The sequence below is a fragment of the Homarus americanus genome, unplaced genomic scaffold (assembly GCF_018991925.1).
Source record: "Homarus americanus isolate GMGI-L3 unplaced genomic scaffold, GMGI_Hamer_2.0 scaffold2558, whole genome shotgun sequence".
In the NCBI taxonomy this organism is placed as follows: domain Eukaryota; kingdom Metazoa; phylum Arthropoda; class Malacostraca; order Decapoda; family Nephropidae; genus Homarus; species Homarus americanus.
In genome coordinates, this window is record NW_024745671.1 from 992,677 (window position 1) to 1,009,708 (window position 17,032).

At 37.4% G+C, this 17,032-nt stretch overlaps 1 protein-coding gene across 2 annotated transcripts; it reads left to right on the forward strand.

Moving 5' to 3' along the window:
- Window positions 1-3,849: 3,849 nt before the first annotated feature.
- On the forward strand, window positions 3,850-13,256 carry LOC121878762 (glutamyl-tRNA(Gln) amidotransferase subunit A, mitochondrial-like). 2 transcript variants are annotated; one of them, XM_042385166.1, is made up of 10 exons: window positions 3,850-3,936; window positions 4,232-4,310; window positions 5,368-5,554; window positions 5,783-6,073; window positions 6,460-6,579; window positions 8,086-8,287; window positions 8,734-8,904; window positions 10,538-10,798; window positions 12,276-12,367; window positions 12,970-13,256. In XM_042385166.1, the coding sequence occupies exons 3-10, from the start codon at window positions 5,376-5,378 to the stop codon at window positions 13,205-13,207; spliced, it is 1,554 nt and encodes a 517-aa protein (XP_042241100.1). In that variant the 5' UTR covers window positions 3,850-3,936; window positions 4,232-4,310; window positions 5,368-5,375; the 3' UTR covers window positions 13,208-13,256. The 2 variants fall into 2 exon arrangements, with proteins under 2 accessions (XP_042241100.1, XP_042241099.1); XM_042385165.1 differs by lacking the exon at window positions 4,232-4,310.
- Window positions 13,257-17,032: the final 3,776 nt, after the last annotated feature.

Sequence of the window (17,032 nt, forward strand, 5' to 3'; positions counted from 1 at the left end):
ATACGATTTTTTTTTCCATTGTCTCGCGTCTCTTTTAGTCTTTACATTCTGGATCCCTCGTTGGGTGAGACAGTTGCCAGCGCTTATAACTTTTCTTGGACTTAGAGTGTCTGTATGGGTGTCTGTCCTTACGTAAATGGCCAACAACAAGGGTTTTTCAGGTTATATAAAAATATTATATTATCATTTGTGGAAATCATTAACATAAAGACAAAACACTTATTCTTTATTTTCCTAATAATTAACAAGTCTCATAGAATAAGTATGTGGAAAATTAGATACAGTCAATGAACATCTGCAGATGTCATGGCGGTTATTAAATTTAATATTATATAACGAAAAACTTGAGCTTGAGTAATGTCAACCATCTTCCAAACACAACCACGAATTTTCCTGCAAAAATTGTGGGTTAGGTTAGGTTATGAAGGGCTTAAGTTAGGTGTGGTTAGGTTAGGCTAGGCGTCTCTGGGTTATAACAGGAGTAAGTTATATTAGATGTAATCAAATTAGGTTAGGTTATAGGTGAAGGAAATTAGAGAAACCCAAACAAAGAAACTTTATGAAAATCTGATACGAACTTTTCCCCAGTGCGGTTGACACCAAAATACACTATAAACAAGGGTAAAACAGACTTCTTCTTTTACGGGAAATGACCCAACCGGTGCACGGGTCATCGATCCACAACGGGGCCTTGGGGGGGGCTGGGAATAAGAGAAAAATAAATAAAAATTAGAGGAGAAAGAGAGTACAGCTGTATATTAATCTATATCAAGAAGATAACGGGAAACCAGCTTTTTGAAATAAGACAGATTGTAAGAGTATGGAGATACAGAAGACAAAGCATTCCACGGTTTGGCTGTGTGAGGAAAGAAGGATGAACTATAACGGGTTATTCTGGTATTCAAACACAGAAATGATTAAAGTAATGCTGTGTTTCTAGCTATGATAAAATTTTTAACAAGGCTACAATATCTGGCTACGTTTCCGGAATAAGAACACAAAAGCAATTTGGTTTGCAGATGATCTGCAATATGAGGAACAATACAGTCTGTAACCATGATTTACTAGGCGGGTAAGACCAACACAATATAGGTTGGAGAAATCGCAATAATATCGTGTGATCTGACAGTACACAGTCTTATCACCTCGCATCTCACTGTGTGGGGCCGGCCACCCGAGGTCACCTTGGACAAATACCTCCTATACCCCCCTTTTACCCACACCATACACTAGGCTATTATAGAACTAGCTGATTTACCCGTCTTCACCCGTGTGGACTGTGGAGGCTCAGGGGAGAGGATAGTGCACTACTATCCCAAGGTCACCCTCACCTCCCTACCAAATTTCAGCTCTATCTTCAAAACTGTGGAAATGCATCCTTTCCGCCCCCTGTGGAAGGACAGAACATAGTGCACTACCATCCTATAGGCCACCAGTACCTCCCTGCTAAATTTCAGTTGTCTACCTCCAGAACTGCGTAAATTCATAAGTAACAAACACACATGATCACTCTGTAGTGTGCCACCGCACTTCATACTTGTCTTTCTCGGCATAATGCGCGATACACAACCAATCATCTCCGATCGTCGTCAATCGCCAGCGTATGTTTAATTTTATGCGCTACACGGATCGGGCGGCTGCTCTCACGTTCACAAAAAAAAATTACACCATATAATAGTAAGATCTTTCTATTTAATATGACGAGAGATTGAGTCTCACGGCTAGGAAGTTAGGTAAGGTTAGCTAGGTTTCTTTGGTTAGGTTGGTGAGGTCTTCTAACAACGCTTCTGCCGATTGTTTTTCTTATCATCTAAGTGTCCACTATAAAACACAGTGAAATTGCGGCGTTTTTAAATTCGTTTTCTATGAAAAATCAGCTGCTGTGAAGTCGTAAATACTTACCAGTTTCCTCAGCAGTTGTAGGTCGAGTGAGCCAGTTATGTATTTCTTCAGATTTGAAGTACAGTTAGCAAATATAAAGAACTTTTGACAACCTAGATATTGCCAGTGGTGGAAAAAAAGTTTTATTTTAGTTAGGCATGAGTCTAGGCAGACATGACAGAGGACTAAAAGAAAACTAAAGAAATGTGAGGGTTAACTTGAATGACTTATGCATGTAGGTTGGCCGTGAATGTGGCTGTAGATGTTTAGCGTACTGATGGCTTAAATGTGAGGATGTGTGAATGATTGAAATGTATTCGTTTATTATAGAAAGGTTACGCACTACGGATGTAAACGAACATAGAAGACGATATGCATTAAGATTCTAAAAAAAAATACAAGGTGTGAGGGTGACAGTGGTTGCCACTGTCGTGGGGCCCAAGAACCAGTTTAACAGTAAATGGCGCAGGTATTGAGGAATTTAAGGTGAAAGTTGGGGTCCATCCAGGGTTGGTATTCTTCTGTCATTCATGGTGCAAGAGGTACAGTACTATAGCGAGATCTTAGGACCTGGAACGGGCGGATGACCCCCCCAGGGTCACAGCTAAAGGTTGAAGAAGCCACAATTTCATAAAACTGTCGGTGCAAACGTTTTGGGACGAGTTTTAAACAAGGACATGCAATTCCCGTAGACTTTTTAAAATGGAACCAGAGAAAACGGCAGAGGGGAAACTATCCTAATGTACTGTTTTATCAAATTATTGTTCACCCTTTTTTTGTATATCTATACTGGCTATGTACTCTGTATGCCTTTACTGTCTATTTACATTGTTTGTAAACCTACGCTACGTACTGTACATAAGCGTCTGGTAGAGGACCAAGAATGGAACCTAGAGGGACGCCATGCAAAATTGGTGAGGAGTCAGACTGATGATTATTATAGCAGATATACTGCTTCCTATTAGACAGATATGAGGTAAACCAATTGTGGGACAGGCCCCTAACTCCGTAATATTTAAGCTTTGAAAGGAGGATGGTATGGTCGACAGTATCAATAATCACCATTCCTTGGCATATTCACCTCAGAAACTACTCTTCAGAGACCACTTATAATTCCACTTGATGATAAACTGGGGCGTGTTTGTAGTTGATATTCTCTAAGGATAAGTTCTTTAAAGGAATACCTAAATTCACAATATGTTTCACTTTAATCAGTTTTTTTTTTATCGACAGGGAAATTTATACCGTATGGAGGAGTGTACAGCGTCAGGCATGTCATTTATGAAACAAACAAACAACAGCGGGCCCAATACACTGCCCTGTAGCCAGAGACGCCATCTGGGCCATCAATGCACTCATGGTCCACTGCTGGGCTTGCGTGGTGTTCCCCACCGGTATATGAAGGCATTCCGAGCGATACTCTTTGATTGTTGGATTGGATATACAGCTCACCATATTATATAATATTGAACTATTGGAATATGAGATCCTCAAGAAATAAAAATGTCAACGCTAAACACTCTTGACTTTCTAACAATGGATGATTTGAGTTGTGGTGAAGTCAACTGGAGACATGAAAATTCACAAAGCCACTTTAATATCCATGTGAAATTTTTGTATGAACTAGATTGTATTATTTAATTTTAATGGATTCGGAGTGTACTGCGCATTTTAATTCTTCAGTTAGTATAAATTTATACGGTGATACTTTTATTTAGGTTCGTAACTTACACGATCCAAATTGTAAACACAGATCAGCTGTTCAAGAAAATGTATAATGTTAAAAATAATTTACCAACAGAGTAATAATATCGTTCTTATTTTTCATCCAAATCTAAAACCATTCCTGATTTAATTATTTTATAAATTCTAAGTATTTTATTGATTATAATCTTAAATAATTTGCGTATCTTCAAAAATAAATTGTATATTAATTATGTTCGTGGTAATTTTTTAACAGTAGCCTAATCACCATCTGAGTGAGGGTTTGATTGTTGTGGGGAGTGGCGTGTTCTCCTTCACCTTATATACCTCTACACACCCACTATACATGAAGTAATATTCCTTAATGCCTTTTTATACATTGAAGTCATTAGTTAGAATTGTTATATAAATCCTGCCAGTGCACTGCATCAACTGAGGGGGTTGAAGTTAGATAAACGGGCAAGTCTGCAAGGCTACATACTTGATTTAGCATGAAAAAAAAAACTTGTTGACAATGCAATAGATATGGAAACGACAATGCATAGAACCTAATAGAACTTGACAGTTTTTAATTCATTGTATCCTGCTTCACAATTCTCCTCCCGGCGCCACTTTTGTTGTTTATCTCGCTGAATCCCTCTTCAAGAGACCTTTCCTAAATGATGGTGAACGCTTCCACGTATTCCTCCTCGCTATTGCTAATGTATATCAACCCCAATATTAAGGTAAGTTGTTTAACACATAAATTAACACGATAATGCATAGAACCTGACCTAACAAACCCAACCTATGGATTGTTGGGTCAGGTTCTATTAGATTTTATTCATTGTCGTTTCCATTTTTGTGTTTAATATCATGATAATAGTGTGTAAAAAATGTTCAACCAATTTGGACAATTCCATCTGGTGGTCACCCTCTTCTACACCTTTACCATATCTTTCAAGGCAAAGGTGTATGTTATGGTTACCTTAATATTGTTTTATTTTTTTGGAGATTTTCCCTCGATTTTCTATATATATATATATATATATATATATATATATATATATATATATATATATATATATATATATATATATATATATATATATATATATATATATATATATATATATATATATATATATATAATGCTGTACCGGAAGATAGTGGTAGTATTCACGTTTCATAAGAACATAAGGTATTATTTTACTCTCAGACATAGCGTGCCCAAAAGTTATAAACTGCTGAAACATTTAGATCTCCCTATTCTGAGCATTTTGAACCCCATATACTGTACATGGCGGAAATGGATATTAGCGACACAATTGAATTTAATTGATTTTATGTAGTTTTCAGACTTTGTCTCTCCTCACAGAGACGCATGCACAATATTGACTGACGTCATCCAGTCGTGACCAATGATGTATCGATATCATAACGTGAATTTTTTTTCTACCAATCACATTTGATTTTTTCAAAGGAAGCAGCCTGGGTAATTTCATTGACCAGTCTCAAAATGGCCGTGGTGGAGGTTGGTTATCATTTGTGCTCCTACGATTATTTTAAGTTTATTGCTGAGTCTTAAGAGAAAGATGATCCTTCTATCCAATTCTTACGTATCCCTGGTCCTTCCACTTCTAACTAAGGTATTGTACTTTCGGACATGGCACGCCCCAAAGTTTTCAACTATTGAAACATTTAGGTTAGTTTAAGCTATGCTTTGTTAAAGGAATGTGTAAAGTTTTAAGATTCAATTGAATGTACTGTACATATAGCTTATATGTTATCCTTTGTTTACAGGTTTAGTAATGAATCGTTTAATGGGAAGTATAGGAGATGTTGTGTCTCAGCTAAAACAAAGAGCCCTCTCATCCATGGAGCTCTGTGAAGCAGCTTTGCAACGTCAAGATAGTGTAGCGAGATTGCATCCTTTCATCACATGTACCTCAGATGTTGCCAGAGAATCAGCATCTCTTTCCCAGAAAAGGTAGCAGGAATAACTCGGATATATCTGTATCACAGGTTATGATAAAAATACAGAACTAGTAAAGTTGTAGTCTTCATTAGGACTCTGGTTTCTAAAACTGTGTCAAACAACATAAGCAGTTTAAATACTGTACTACAGTATATACAAATCTTTCATATAAAAGCAACAGTAAGTAGCCTGATTTATATAAACAATCCCAAGTGGATTTTACATTTTATGAATTTTCAGGTATGGGAGCGGAGAAAATCGTGGTCCATTGGATGGTATTCCAGTAGCAGTCAAGGATAATTTCTGTACCTCAGGCATCCAAACAACTTGTGGCTCAGTGATGCTACAGAATTATGTCCCCACTTACTCTGCCACAGTAGTGAAGAGATTACAGAAGGCTGGAGCTGTAATTGTTGGAAAGACAAATTTAGATGAATTTGGGATGGGATCTGGAACAATAGATTCCACCTTTGGCCCATCAAAAAATATTTATCGCTCAGGAATCAAGTACGACCTTCTGCTGTCAAACAGGTGTGATAGTATTTCAATAGTATAATACCACATTTTACTGTATCATAACACTTACCATGGATTCACCAAGTCATCATATATATATATATATATATATATATATATATATATATATATATATATATATATATATATATATATATATATATATATATATATATATATATATATATATATATATATATATATATATATATATATATATATATATATATATATATATATATATATATATATATATATATATATATATATATATATATATATATATATATATATATATATATATATATATATATATATATATATATATATATATATTAATTTATTCTTGAATTTTTCATATCAACAAAAAATAAATGATTGTTTGATGCATATTTCAACAGAGAACCTGATGGCTTAGATTCCAGGTTCCCAACAGCAGCTGTTGAAGATGAAGATTGGTATGTAGCCGGAGGCAGCTCAGGGGGAAGTGCTGTGTCTGTAGCATCTGGGTCCACTTTTTTGTAAGTACTTCTCTATTTCTTTCCATTAAGCTTTATTTGAGTGTTTTGTTTTTGTTTTTGTCTTACAAGCACAGTCCCACTATGATGCAAGGCGGTTGGAATCAAGCAAACACCAATTCACCTTTAATTTACAGTCATTTGTTTCCTCCAACATTTGCAATAGGTGTGTTCTGCTGTAATTATCCCCATCAATAGTAAGGCCCAAGTTTTATATCTCTTGTCACTTCCTACATGCAGCATATGGACTGTATTCATGAGCATTGTTTTGTTATAAAATTCATAAGATATCATTTGATAACCAATTTATTTACAATATTTGTAGTAAGACCTTGCAAATGCATACACTACAACCTTGAGATTCTGGGACTCCGAAATCCAGAACCTTCAGATAGCCACCGTTAAGTTGGATTCTTCATTTTCAGTAGGACTGGATTCTGAAGTCTTCCCATATCTGTGGTATCCCCTTGCACAACCACGTTGCTGAAATATGAAGTAATACAATCAGTAGCTCTTGACCATTATTCCCCTTGCAGTGCAGTGTTGCACTTATTAGTAAGACATGATTTCATAAGTTTTATTGTAGATGTTTGAACCTAACCTTTAATGTCCAGATTATGAAGTGCTTCATTATAGGTATACTGCACTTAGTGCAGGGCAGTTCTGTTATTTCATATGGTTTTATGAATTCAGACAGTTGTAAATCTGATCCGTAAAGTTTTTATTCCTGCAAAAGAGTGAGATATTGTGTTTCAGAAACCCAGAATTCATCCCTGTATTTCCCATAGGGAGTTAAGATCAGTTTATATAAGTTCAGTACTGAACTGTATAAACAAGGTTTCTCAAGAACATAACCCTGTGTAACTCAAGGGCTTATTGCATATTACAGTACTGTATATGTATTTTTATCTGTACTGGTTAGTTAAATGGATATACAGTATATGGTAATTATTTTTATTTAATAATTTTTTTTTTAATTTCTAAATACCGGTACATTGTTATTATATTGAATTTTGGTGAGTGTCTTTGTATAATCCTCATTTGTTTCCTTCCTATTAGTTTTACCCTTTGATTAGTTTTTTGAAACAACACAAGTTACATACAGCTGATTTAAATGCTACTGCTACACAATTGACTTAAGATGACATAATTTGGTACCAAGGTAGTTTTGCATCCTGACTTTTACCTGATACATAAGGTGACAGTGACCTCATTTCTAAAAACCTTCAGTTAATTAATGGTGCTGAATAACATTTTATTTGCAGTGTTATACATTACTTAAGACAAAAACACAAATAACACAGTCTTGCAGTGTATAATGTATTCTGTAGTTTGGCATACTGTATATGCTAAAAAATTGGATGAATGTTTTGAATTGTATGCATAACTTTTATATGTCTGAAAATTAACATATAATCATAGGATATAAATAATTGTTTACATAATTTATTTGAAATTTTTATTGTATATTTTATTTGCCAAATTTTTACCATACAACTCCTTTAACAGGGCACTTGGGTCTGACACTGGAGGGTCTGTACGCAACCCAGCATCTTATTGTGGCGTTGTGGGCCTGAAACCTTCCTATGGGTTAGTGTCACGCTGTGGACTCATCAGCTTGGTAAACTCAATGGATGTGCCAGGATTGTTTGGCCGTTATGTTGACGATGTTGCTGCCATGCTGAGTGTTGTGTCTGGCTTGGACCCTCAGGTAGGCATAGTACAGTAAATTATGTTGGCATTTGATAAGTAATTATGTAATTTTAAAACAGTATAAACTTGTTCTGAAAGCCACGGCTTAATAGTTAGAAGGAATTATGCAACCGCTTCTCTTTTGTCTTCTAATTTAATTATGTAAGTTACTCATTCATACTCTTCTCATTCTTGACATATCTGTTCATAGAAGAGAGGTTGTAGAAGCATTCTATCATACAGGTTTTTGATAAACTGTACAATACTTGGTAGAAAATTATTATGAGAGCAAGTTTATGTGAGAGAACAAACTTTGAGTACATATCAGATTCAAACTGCTTCCATGTACCGTATACCAACTACCAAGAACTTAATCTCAATTTGATGTATCACCATTTGCTTTGGGACACTTGTCCACTTTATTTTTTTCCACTTTTGAAGGCTAATTTTATATTTTTCCTTTAGGATGCAACGACTGTACCAAGTGATCTACAAAGTTTGCAACTCCCAGAAAACCCTAGCTTGGAAGGTTTAGTTATTGGTATCCCAAAAGAGTATCATTGTCCAGGAATGAAAAAAGAGGTGATTGATACGTGGACAAAAGTTGCTGATCTGATGGAGAATTGTGGGGCTCAGGTGAGTTAGTCTAGATCCTATATGACCTAACTGTTTTAGTTGGTTGCTGATTTATTGCAAGTTTATCTTCCTTAAAAATGTTCACTTCATTAACCTGACAGAGTGCTTAATCAAATGATTGAGGCAAGACTTTCAAAATTCTTAAGAATGTAAGGAGTATATTAAAAGCTACAATGTGTGGTGAAATTTTTCTGATAGGTAGTAAATCTGTGATAACTGTAGTCACTGTCAGTGATGCGAAGTGTACAATTATGAATTACCCCAAAAAATCATGAATACCCTACAGTAAACCCTTTTTATATGGAAGTTCTCTTTTCCAATTACTGTGAAACAAATTCCAATACCATAAAACCAAATATATGAAATTTATAACTTCTATTCCACTCCATTCAAGCTGTCTTACTACGCATCATAAAAGTCCAGAGTATAAGTTATTAGAAAATTTATTATGGATTATTGTCTAATTTTCAACTGGCCAGAAGGAGAGCCCAGCATTACATCAGGATCTCAGAGCATCTATTAGAGATTGTGTGTGTGTGTGTCTGCGCGTGCACATGCGCTGTACTGTACCATAATTACCATACCTACAGATCTAGGACGATGGCTTCAAATTAAGGAGTAAAAACCTTTCCTTCTGCATTTGCTTATAAGACCAAAAAGAAGCAGTCTGCCTTTACACCATCAACAAAAATTTTTAATTTTATATCAGTATAAGCCATGTTGTAATTTCACAGAAGCATTGATGAATGATAAATTTCTAACGGTACAATATCCAATTATGCTTATTATTCTTGTAATCGTGCTTACAGTATTATGTAAGTACTGTACATTAAGGTGTGTAGTAAAATGATGTTAATCTGTCATTTAAGACTTTTAAAGATGTTTATTCCTTTGTGAAATTAAGGTTTTGGTGCTGGTAACATGTTGTTGAAATCTAGGAACACAATCCCATTTTTCCATAAGAAGGTAAATTTGATTCACATGAATTTAGCATTATTGTGACTCTTCAAGATTGTAAAAATCACTTACATTGAAAAGTAATGAAGCAACTAGTAATGTAGGTGATGTAGAACTGACTACCGTATTTAGAATGTTAATGAGTTAGGCATTATTTTACTGAGGTGTAGTTGGACACTTGTACAAGCCGTACATACTGTCAGATGGCATATTACTCACACCTGTAGGCTGGATGAAGCGGGACTGCACTCAGTCAACATAACATAAGCTAACACTATGAGGGTATGAGTGTGATGTGTTCCTACTCCTGTGTCATTCCCTCCCTGTCAGTTTTTACACTTTTCTCTCCCCTACCATTATCTATTCTCTTTGAACCACCCCATGCAAAAATAGGAGAAAAAATATAGAACTGTTTGTATTTTAGTTGAAATAAGGTGATTAATAAATTACCCAAAAGATACAATGTTATTACACATGATTAAGTACAAGAGAGTCCAGTGAAGATGAGTATGTTATATAATGTTTATGTAAAGAAGATAAATGCTAGAATATTGACTGGAGAATGGCCTTTGGAACTCACATTGCCCTACCATTATTATTTATTGATATTATATATGTTATTTTTATTGTGTAACTCATACATTTATCTCTCCACTTAACCATACATCTGTTGCAGGTGCGGGAGGTGTCACTACCACACACAAAGTACTCCATTATCTGCTACTCGGTCTTAAACCCTTGTGAAGTGGCTTCTAATTTTACGAGATACACGGGAGTTTTTTATGGTCATCGAGTGGAATCATCTCATTCCATGGAGGCTATGTATGCCCTCACACGATCAGCTGGCTTGAATGATGTTGTTAAGGGTCGAATCCTGGCTGGGAACTACTTTCTCTTGAAGGAGAATAAAAATAGATATTTTAAGCAAGCTTTGAAGGTGTGTTATTTTACAGTTTATATTATCTGTTTATCACAGCTTCAATATTGGAGGTTTGTGTAAATTTTGTATGTCCCAGATACTTTATAGCCTGTCTTTACTTACTACTTCAACCGTATACTGGGATATTGTGTATGTCTTGTGATTTGCACCTTTGTTTTGGCTCTACAGTTACAGTCGTCCCTCGGTTAACGAGCACAATCCGTTTTAGAAGGTTGCTCGTTAACCGAAAAACTCGTTAATCGAAACCATTGTTTCAATGGGTTTTTGGGTAATTGGTTCCAGCTCACCGAAAATTGCCTAAATTCAACAAAAAAGGTAGAAAAGTACACCTACTTCGAGGTGTGTATGTAGAAGGCTCTTGGATGATGATGATGGGAATTAGAATGGGGGTGGAGAAGGGAGAAGAGAAAGCATTGGGGTGGAAGAGAAGTCACCCCATGGCGCCATTTCACCCATAAAATTTTACTTCTCTTGGTGCAATTCAAGATTATTTTCTTTAAATCAACACTGCACTGCATTATATATTGTCAATATGTAAAATAAATTTCAAAATGACCAATAATTTGCTTGCAAAAACAGAAAAAAAGCATTTAGTTGAAGAGAGTCTCAAGCAAGATGTTACCTCCACTGACTGACGCCTGTATGGTGTGTTGAGAGGCTAGATGGCACACATAAAACTAGTTTCATTACCTTCAATTATGTTCAATAATTGTTAAAATGAGTAATCAATTTAATATTAAACTTTTAAAATTATTGAATAGTATAAACTTCTTGATATTTGCTAAAATGGTAAGGAATTTAAGCCCTAGAACCGATTACTGTATTGGCGGACTAATACTACAGCTGGTGGACCGCCAAATGCAAGCGAAATCATGTTCAGGTTGGCTCGTAAGAAACTCGTTAATCGAGGGATTGCTCGTTAATCGAAGTTAAGAATCTTATGGAAGGTACCTCGTTAACCGAGGCGCTCGTTAACCGAGGGACCACTGTATTACATACTAAGGTGATAAATATGTGTAGAGGATAAACTTACGGAACATATAACTAACAGTACAGTACAGTCTCTCCTCGACTTACGACGGGGTTCCGTCCCGACAATCAGGTCGTAAGTCGAAAAGGCGAAAATAATACAGTACAGAGAAATTCTAAAATGGGTGTCTCCTCTTTTTCTCAGCACCACGAGAACTCTCACTTTTACGCTTGCCAGCCATTTTAAAGAGAATTATAAACGAAAATTTTGTCAGTACACAGTGCGATCACTAACGTCGGGACTCAAAAATACGTATAATGTGAAATATATTTGAAACGACCATGGCCGTCGTATGTCCGGGTTGTCGTAAGTCGAGGAGAGACTGTATTTCAAAGTTGAGAATGGGAAGTAATATGGGAAAAGACTGAATGAAAGATGAAGGATAGAGTTAGGGCATCTGTGAATGAGTAACTAACTTTTAATAACACAGTTGTGATGTTACAGGTGCGCCGCCTTATCTCGCAAGACTTTGATAAAGTTTGGTCCAGTGGCGTTGATTTACTTCTTACTCCAGTGACACTGTCTACTGCTGTCAGGTATACCAATAACTTAGTTCCTTCCTTCATCTTTAAATTTTTTTTTTTTTTATATATATATATATCCAGCAAGTTGATCTCTATAGTTCAACCTCTTGTTCAAAAATTTAAAGCCAGTTTTAAATGATGCTGTGACAGTAGGAAAATTGTTAGAAGTATAAAACATGCATTATAAATATTTTCAGATATGGAGATAAAGTGATTTGTCAAGATAGGGAGCTTTGAAGTGTGGGAGAAATTCATACAGCTTTTTCCCTCGGCCAAGTTTCACACCGACACTCTTTACATAATTGGTTCAAGAATAGGGTTTGTTTTTCCAGCATTAATGTGATTAACTTCACTGTTACACTGGCTCTATATGTGCCATTTGGCCTTGAAATGAAGGATTAATATTAATTTGGTGGCAAGCATATGGGTAGGTATATAGCAATTTATATGCTAGGTAACCATCTTGGAAAATGGCCATTAAGCTGCCTCGTTCAAGGTGCTTCAACATCTAATATTTCAACATGCTTTACATTTTACCAACTTTGACACTTTCTTTTTGATAAAGTTCATTCTCAATTTTTTACTTACTAATAACTGCCTCCATTTTCTTACAGATATTCAGAATTCAATAACGTAGATAATCGCACCCAGCAAGCAACTCAGGATTTTTGCACTCAGGCAGCCAACATGGCAGGTGTACCAGCGGTAAACATCCCAATATCATTAAACACTGAAGGTCTGCCGATATCACTCCAGCTAATGGCTCCATGGGGACAAGATGCAGCCTTGCTATCTGCTGCCAAATGGATTGAGCAACATGTAAATTTTCCTAGACTACAAGTTTTAGAATAATATTTGTGTATACCTGTATATGATTATTGTATAGTAAAGAATTTTTCACTCACTTCTTTTGTTATCCTGTGTTAGAAATTTTTATTGGAAAGGATTTGCATAGCCTTCCTTCTTACACAGTAGTATACTTTGTTATATGAAATATAAAGATCAGAGACTCAAGACATTTCATTTTTATCTGTGGTTATTCCAAATAACGTAATGGGTGCATATATCAATTAGTGTGTTTTTCAAATACATAGTCACCTTCCCAGGGCTTAGAAAATACGACAAGGGTAGGGAAAATCCATTGATCAAAAAAACAACCACAACCACCACATCACCTCTCATTGATTTTTTTTAGCAATTAATAGTGATTTCTTTTCAAGAGCAATAGTGGCGAGAAGTGGAAGTGATCAAGTAACAGCCTCGTTTAATATTATTGGTGATGAGCAAGCCACGCCCCCTCCACTTTTATGTTGTCATATCAGGGGCTTTCTTTCACAGATGCCTTATCAACCCTAATGACATTACAGTACCTGCCAAAAGCTCACTTGCATTCCTCCCCAGAATCTCAAGTAAAGGCATAGATAACTAAGCACAGTCCATTAGTAAAACCGTCTATATCATCACAGTGATTCTATATTGTGTAGGTATATCATGTACAACATAGACAGTGTAGGTATATCATGTACAGTCAACCCTCGCTTTACGCGGTTCCACTTTACGCGGTACCCTGCTGAAACCGGAATGCTCACTTTCCGCGGTGTGTGTACCCTTTTACGCGGAGAGCGGCGCGAGCAGGGTGCGCACAAGGTCGCCCAGTCATCAAAACATTACCGAGTTCTTCACCCGCCACCCACCACAGCCAGCCCAAGTCAGTGATAGTGATAATGATAGTGAGGATATGGACTTATATGGACTTTGAGGGGTTTGACAAAGAGGCCCTGCAAGCCTTTGTGGTGGATAGTGATACAAGTGAGGGCCAATAATCTGCCCTCTGCCTCGGAACCAACCCCCCCATCCCCGTGTGCCCCGCCATCTTTTCTACTAATGTAAGTGTTAAAAAACCTAATATTATTGATATTTCTCTTAATTATTAATTGTGTGTGCATACCATTATAAAATTAAGAAGTTATTTTTACTACAACGTAGGCATTGTGTCTGAAAAAGTGGAGTTTGGGGGTCGGCCCAGTCTCTATTTCAATTAATCCCATATGTTACGTTGTTCACTTTACGCGGGCCGCCGTGGGTTCAATTGACCGCGTAAAGTGAGGGTTCACTATACAACATAGACAGTGTAGGTATATCATGTACAACATAGACAGTGGAGGTATATCATGTACAACTTAGACAGTGTAGGTATATCATGTACAACATAGACAGTGTAGGTATATCATGTACAGTGAGATTAAGACCTGACCCAGGAGAGGACACGGCCACAAGGTACCTCAGTTAACCCGGCGTTATGACCGTGTTACTCAAGAAACTCATCTGACCAAGACACACCCGGGTGGTAATAATTAGGAAGCATTACCAATCCGTGGCATAACCATGCACCTGGGCAAACACAGCTGTCCAGACCTGACCCAAGTAGAGGTCAAGGTCTCAATGACCAAGAGTTCTCACGGCCGTGTCATTAGCTTAACCCGGCGACATGACCGTGTTACTCAAGAAGCTACCCTCCAGCCAGTACAACTGTCACCTGGCCAGACACCCAGGTTAGTGACAACATCTTCCGGCATGTGACTGCCAATATAAGAGCCTGCAGCTCCTTCCATGGAGCATTAGCAATCGGATTATTATTGTAACAGGGAAGGGGCCGACAGCTGCTTCCCAGAGGGAGAGTTCCCTCCCCAGCACCGAGTCTCCCATAGGAGACATAGTCCAGCAGCACCTACACTACAGCTTCCCCAGCTGCTGGGCCTCCCTCAGGTCACATGTGAGTTCATTGTCAGAGCAATCCATAGGGTGAGTTACTTACGGTGGGAATTGTATCCATTTCATGTTTGTGTCCAAGAGTCATTGTATAGTAATTTCAATATAATGCTCTATTAATGTGTCCATGCCATTGAGTTGAATAATAAATAGCTGTCCTTAGAGTTGGTGTTTAGAAGATTTCCCCTGAAAATATATTAACAGTTAAATAAATTAATCAGCCACGCTACCAAACTTTCCTCACTTTACAATCTAGTTACGTATATATATATATATATATATATTAATGTGTTTCATTATAATAGACAGTGTAGGTATATCACGTACAACATAGACAGTTTTGGTATATCATGTACAACATAGACGGTGTAGGTAATCATGTACAACATAGTATTACGAATCTTGATATATACTGTAATATGCATGAGGACCCAACTGGTACCTGACCATCGACCCGCGTTTGACTGCGGCACGACCACTGCTCCACCCCCGTTACTCGATATCCCGACTCGATGACCCAAAGCAATGAGGGTGTGGGGTTCAAGATGTTTGGTTCACACTCAGGATGGGATGGAGAAAGGAAACTCACAATGTGCTCTCTATATACATGTTGTATTGGATGTAAAATGCAGCTTGGTGCTGGGGATGCAGCATGGTTACAAGCGTGATGTAGAGAGAGCTGGTTGGTGAGGGTGCTCAGAGAAGGACAGCTTGTGGGTCGCCATGCTCGCCAGTGGGAGAGGAGACCACCAGGCAGGCGGAGGAGGAGCGAGGACCGCCAGGCAGGCGGAGGTGTTGCTGGCTGGTTGGTGTAGGTAGAAAGAGAGAGAGATCACCACGAGGTCAGGTCTTAAATAGCGGGGGTAGGCGTGGCTTAGCAGTTGACCCCCGCTCCGTGGTGTATGGCGGCGCTGGTTGACCTAGACCATGAGGCATACACTGGGGAATTGGTGGGGTCGGCTAGGCAGCGACAAACAGCGTTTGTAGGGGAGAATTCCACTGCAAGGGTTAAAGAATGAGTGGAAGGCAAAAATAAAGGAAGGAAGGTGAAAGTGACGAATTGAATGATAGGTTTATTGAGATACAAAAAACATTAATACATCTCAAAGGGATGAAGTGAAATAAGTCATCCCCACCCCAGTCCAGGAATGTCCCTCTCAGGACTCACATAAATCCCTAATATTTCATATAATCAGTTATAGTACATAGTTATATTCTAGATGCAAAATTTCTATATTTCTTTAATATTTCATCTATTTTCCTATTTTTAAACATCCACTCTATTTGCTTGGGGACATTATGGATCATATGAAGATCCTCCCCCCCAAACCTATTTGGGGGGGAGGATCTTCATGTGATCTAGCCTGGGGGGAGGATCTTCAGTTGGATACTTTGGGGGGGGAAGATCTTCATATGATCCGTTTAGGTTTGGTTAGGGGGGAGGATCTTCATATGATCTAGCCTGCGGGGGAGGATCTTCAGTTGGATACTTTGGGGGGGAAGATCTTCATATGATCCGACATTATTTATATGGGTAAGTGGACGGAGAGGGAAGAAGGGAGTGTGGAGGGAGAACGAGATAGAGAGCGAATGTTTGTGGGGAGAGCTGATGGAAAATGTGTGTGTGTGAAGTGAGAGAGAGTGAATGAGTGTGCGACGGAGGTGATAAGTAGGTCACCTTAACAAGAACAGACCCTGCCTGTCTATCTATCTAAATTAAGTCAGGTAAAAATACTCTCCTGGGTATCGTGTTCACTTACCTGCCCTTGTATTTGTTTTCATTAATACATTTATATACATAGAAGTATGTATATATGTAGAAGTTTGTATATTATATAACGTATACATTGTGCGTATGATAACCAGGTAACTGTACATTTTGATAGAACTGTGATGATTTGAGAGTAA

What these genes read in the sequence shown, in the direction of transcription:
- LOC121878762 (XM_042385166.1), top strand. Translation starts at nt 5,376, where the DNA reads ATGAATCGTTTAATGGGAAGTATAGGAGATGTTGTGTCTCAGCTAAAA. An exon ending in GCATCTCTTTCCCAGAAAAG is followed by an intron (nt 5,555 to 5,782) that starts GTAGCAGGAATA and finishes ATGAATTTTCAG; the next exon opens with GTATGGGAGCGGAGAAAATC. An exon ending in GCATCTGGGTCCACTTTTTT is followed by an intron (nt 6,580 to 8,085) that starts GTAAGTACTTCT and finishes CTCCTTTAACAG; the next exon opens with GGCACTTGGGTCTGACACTG.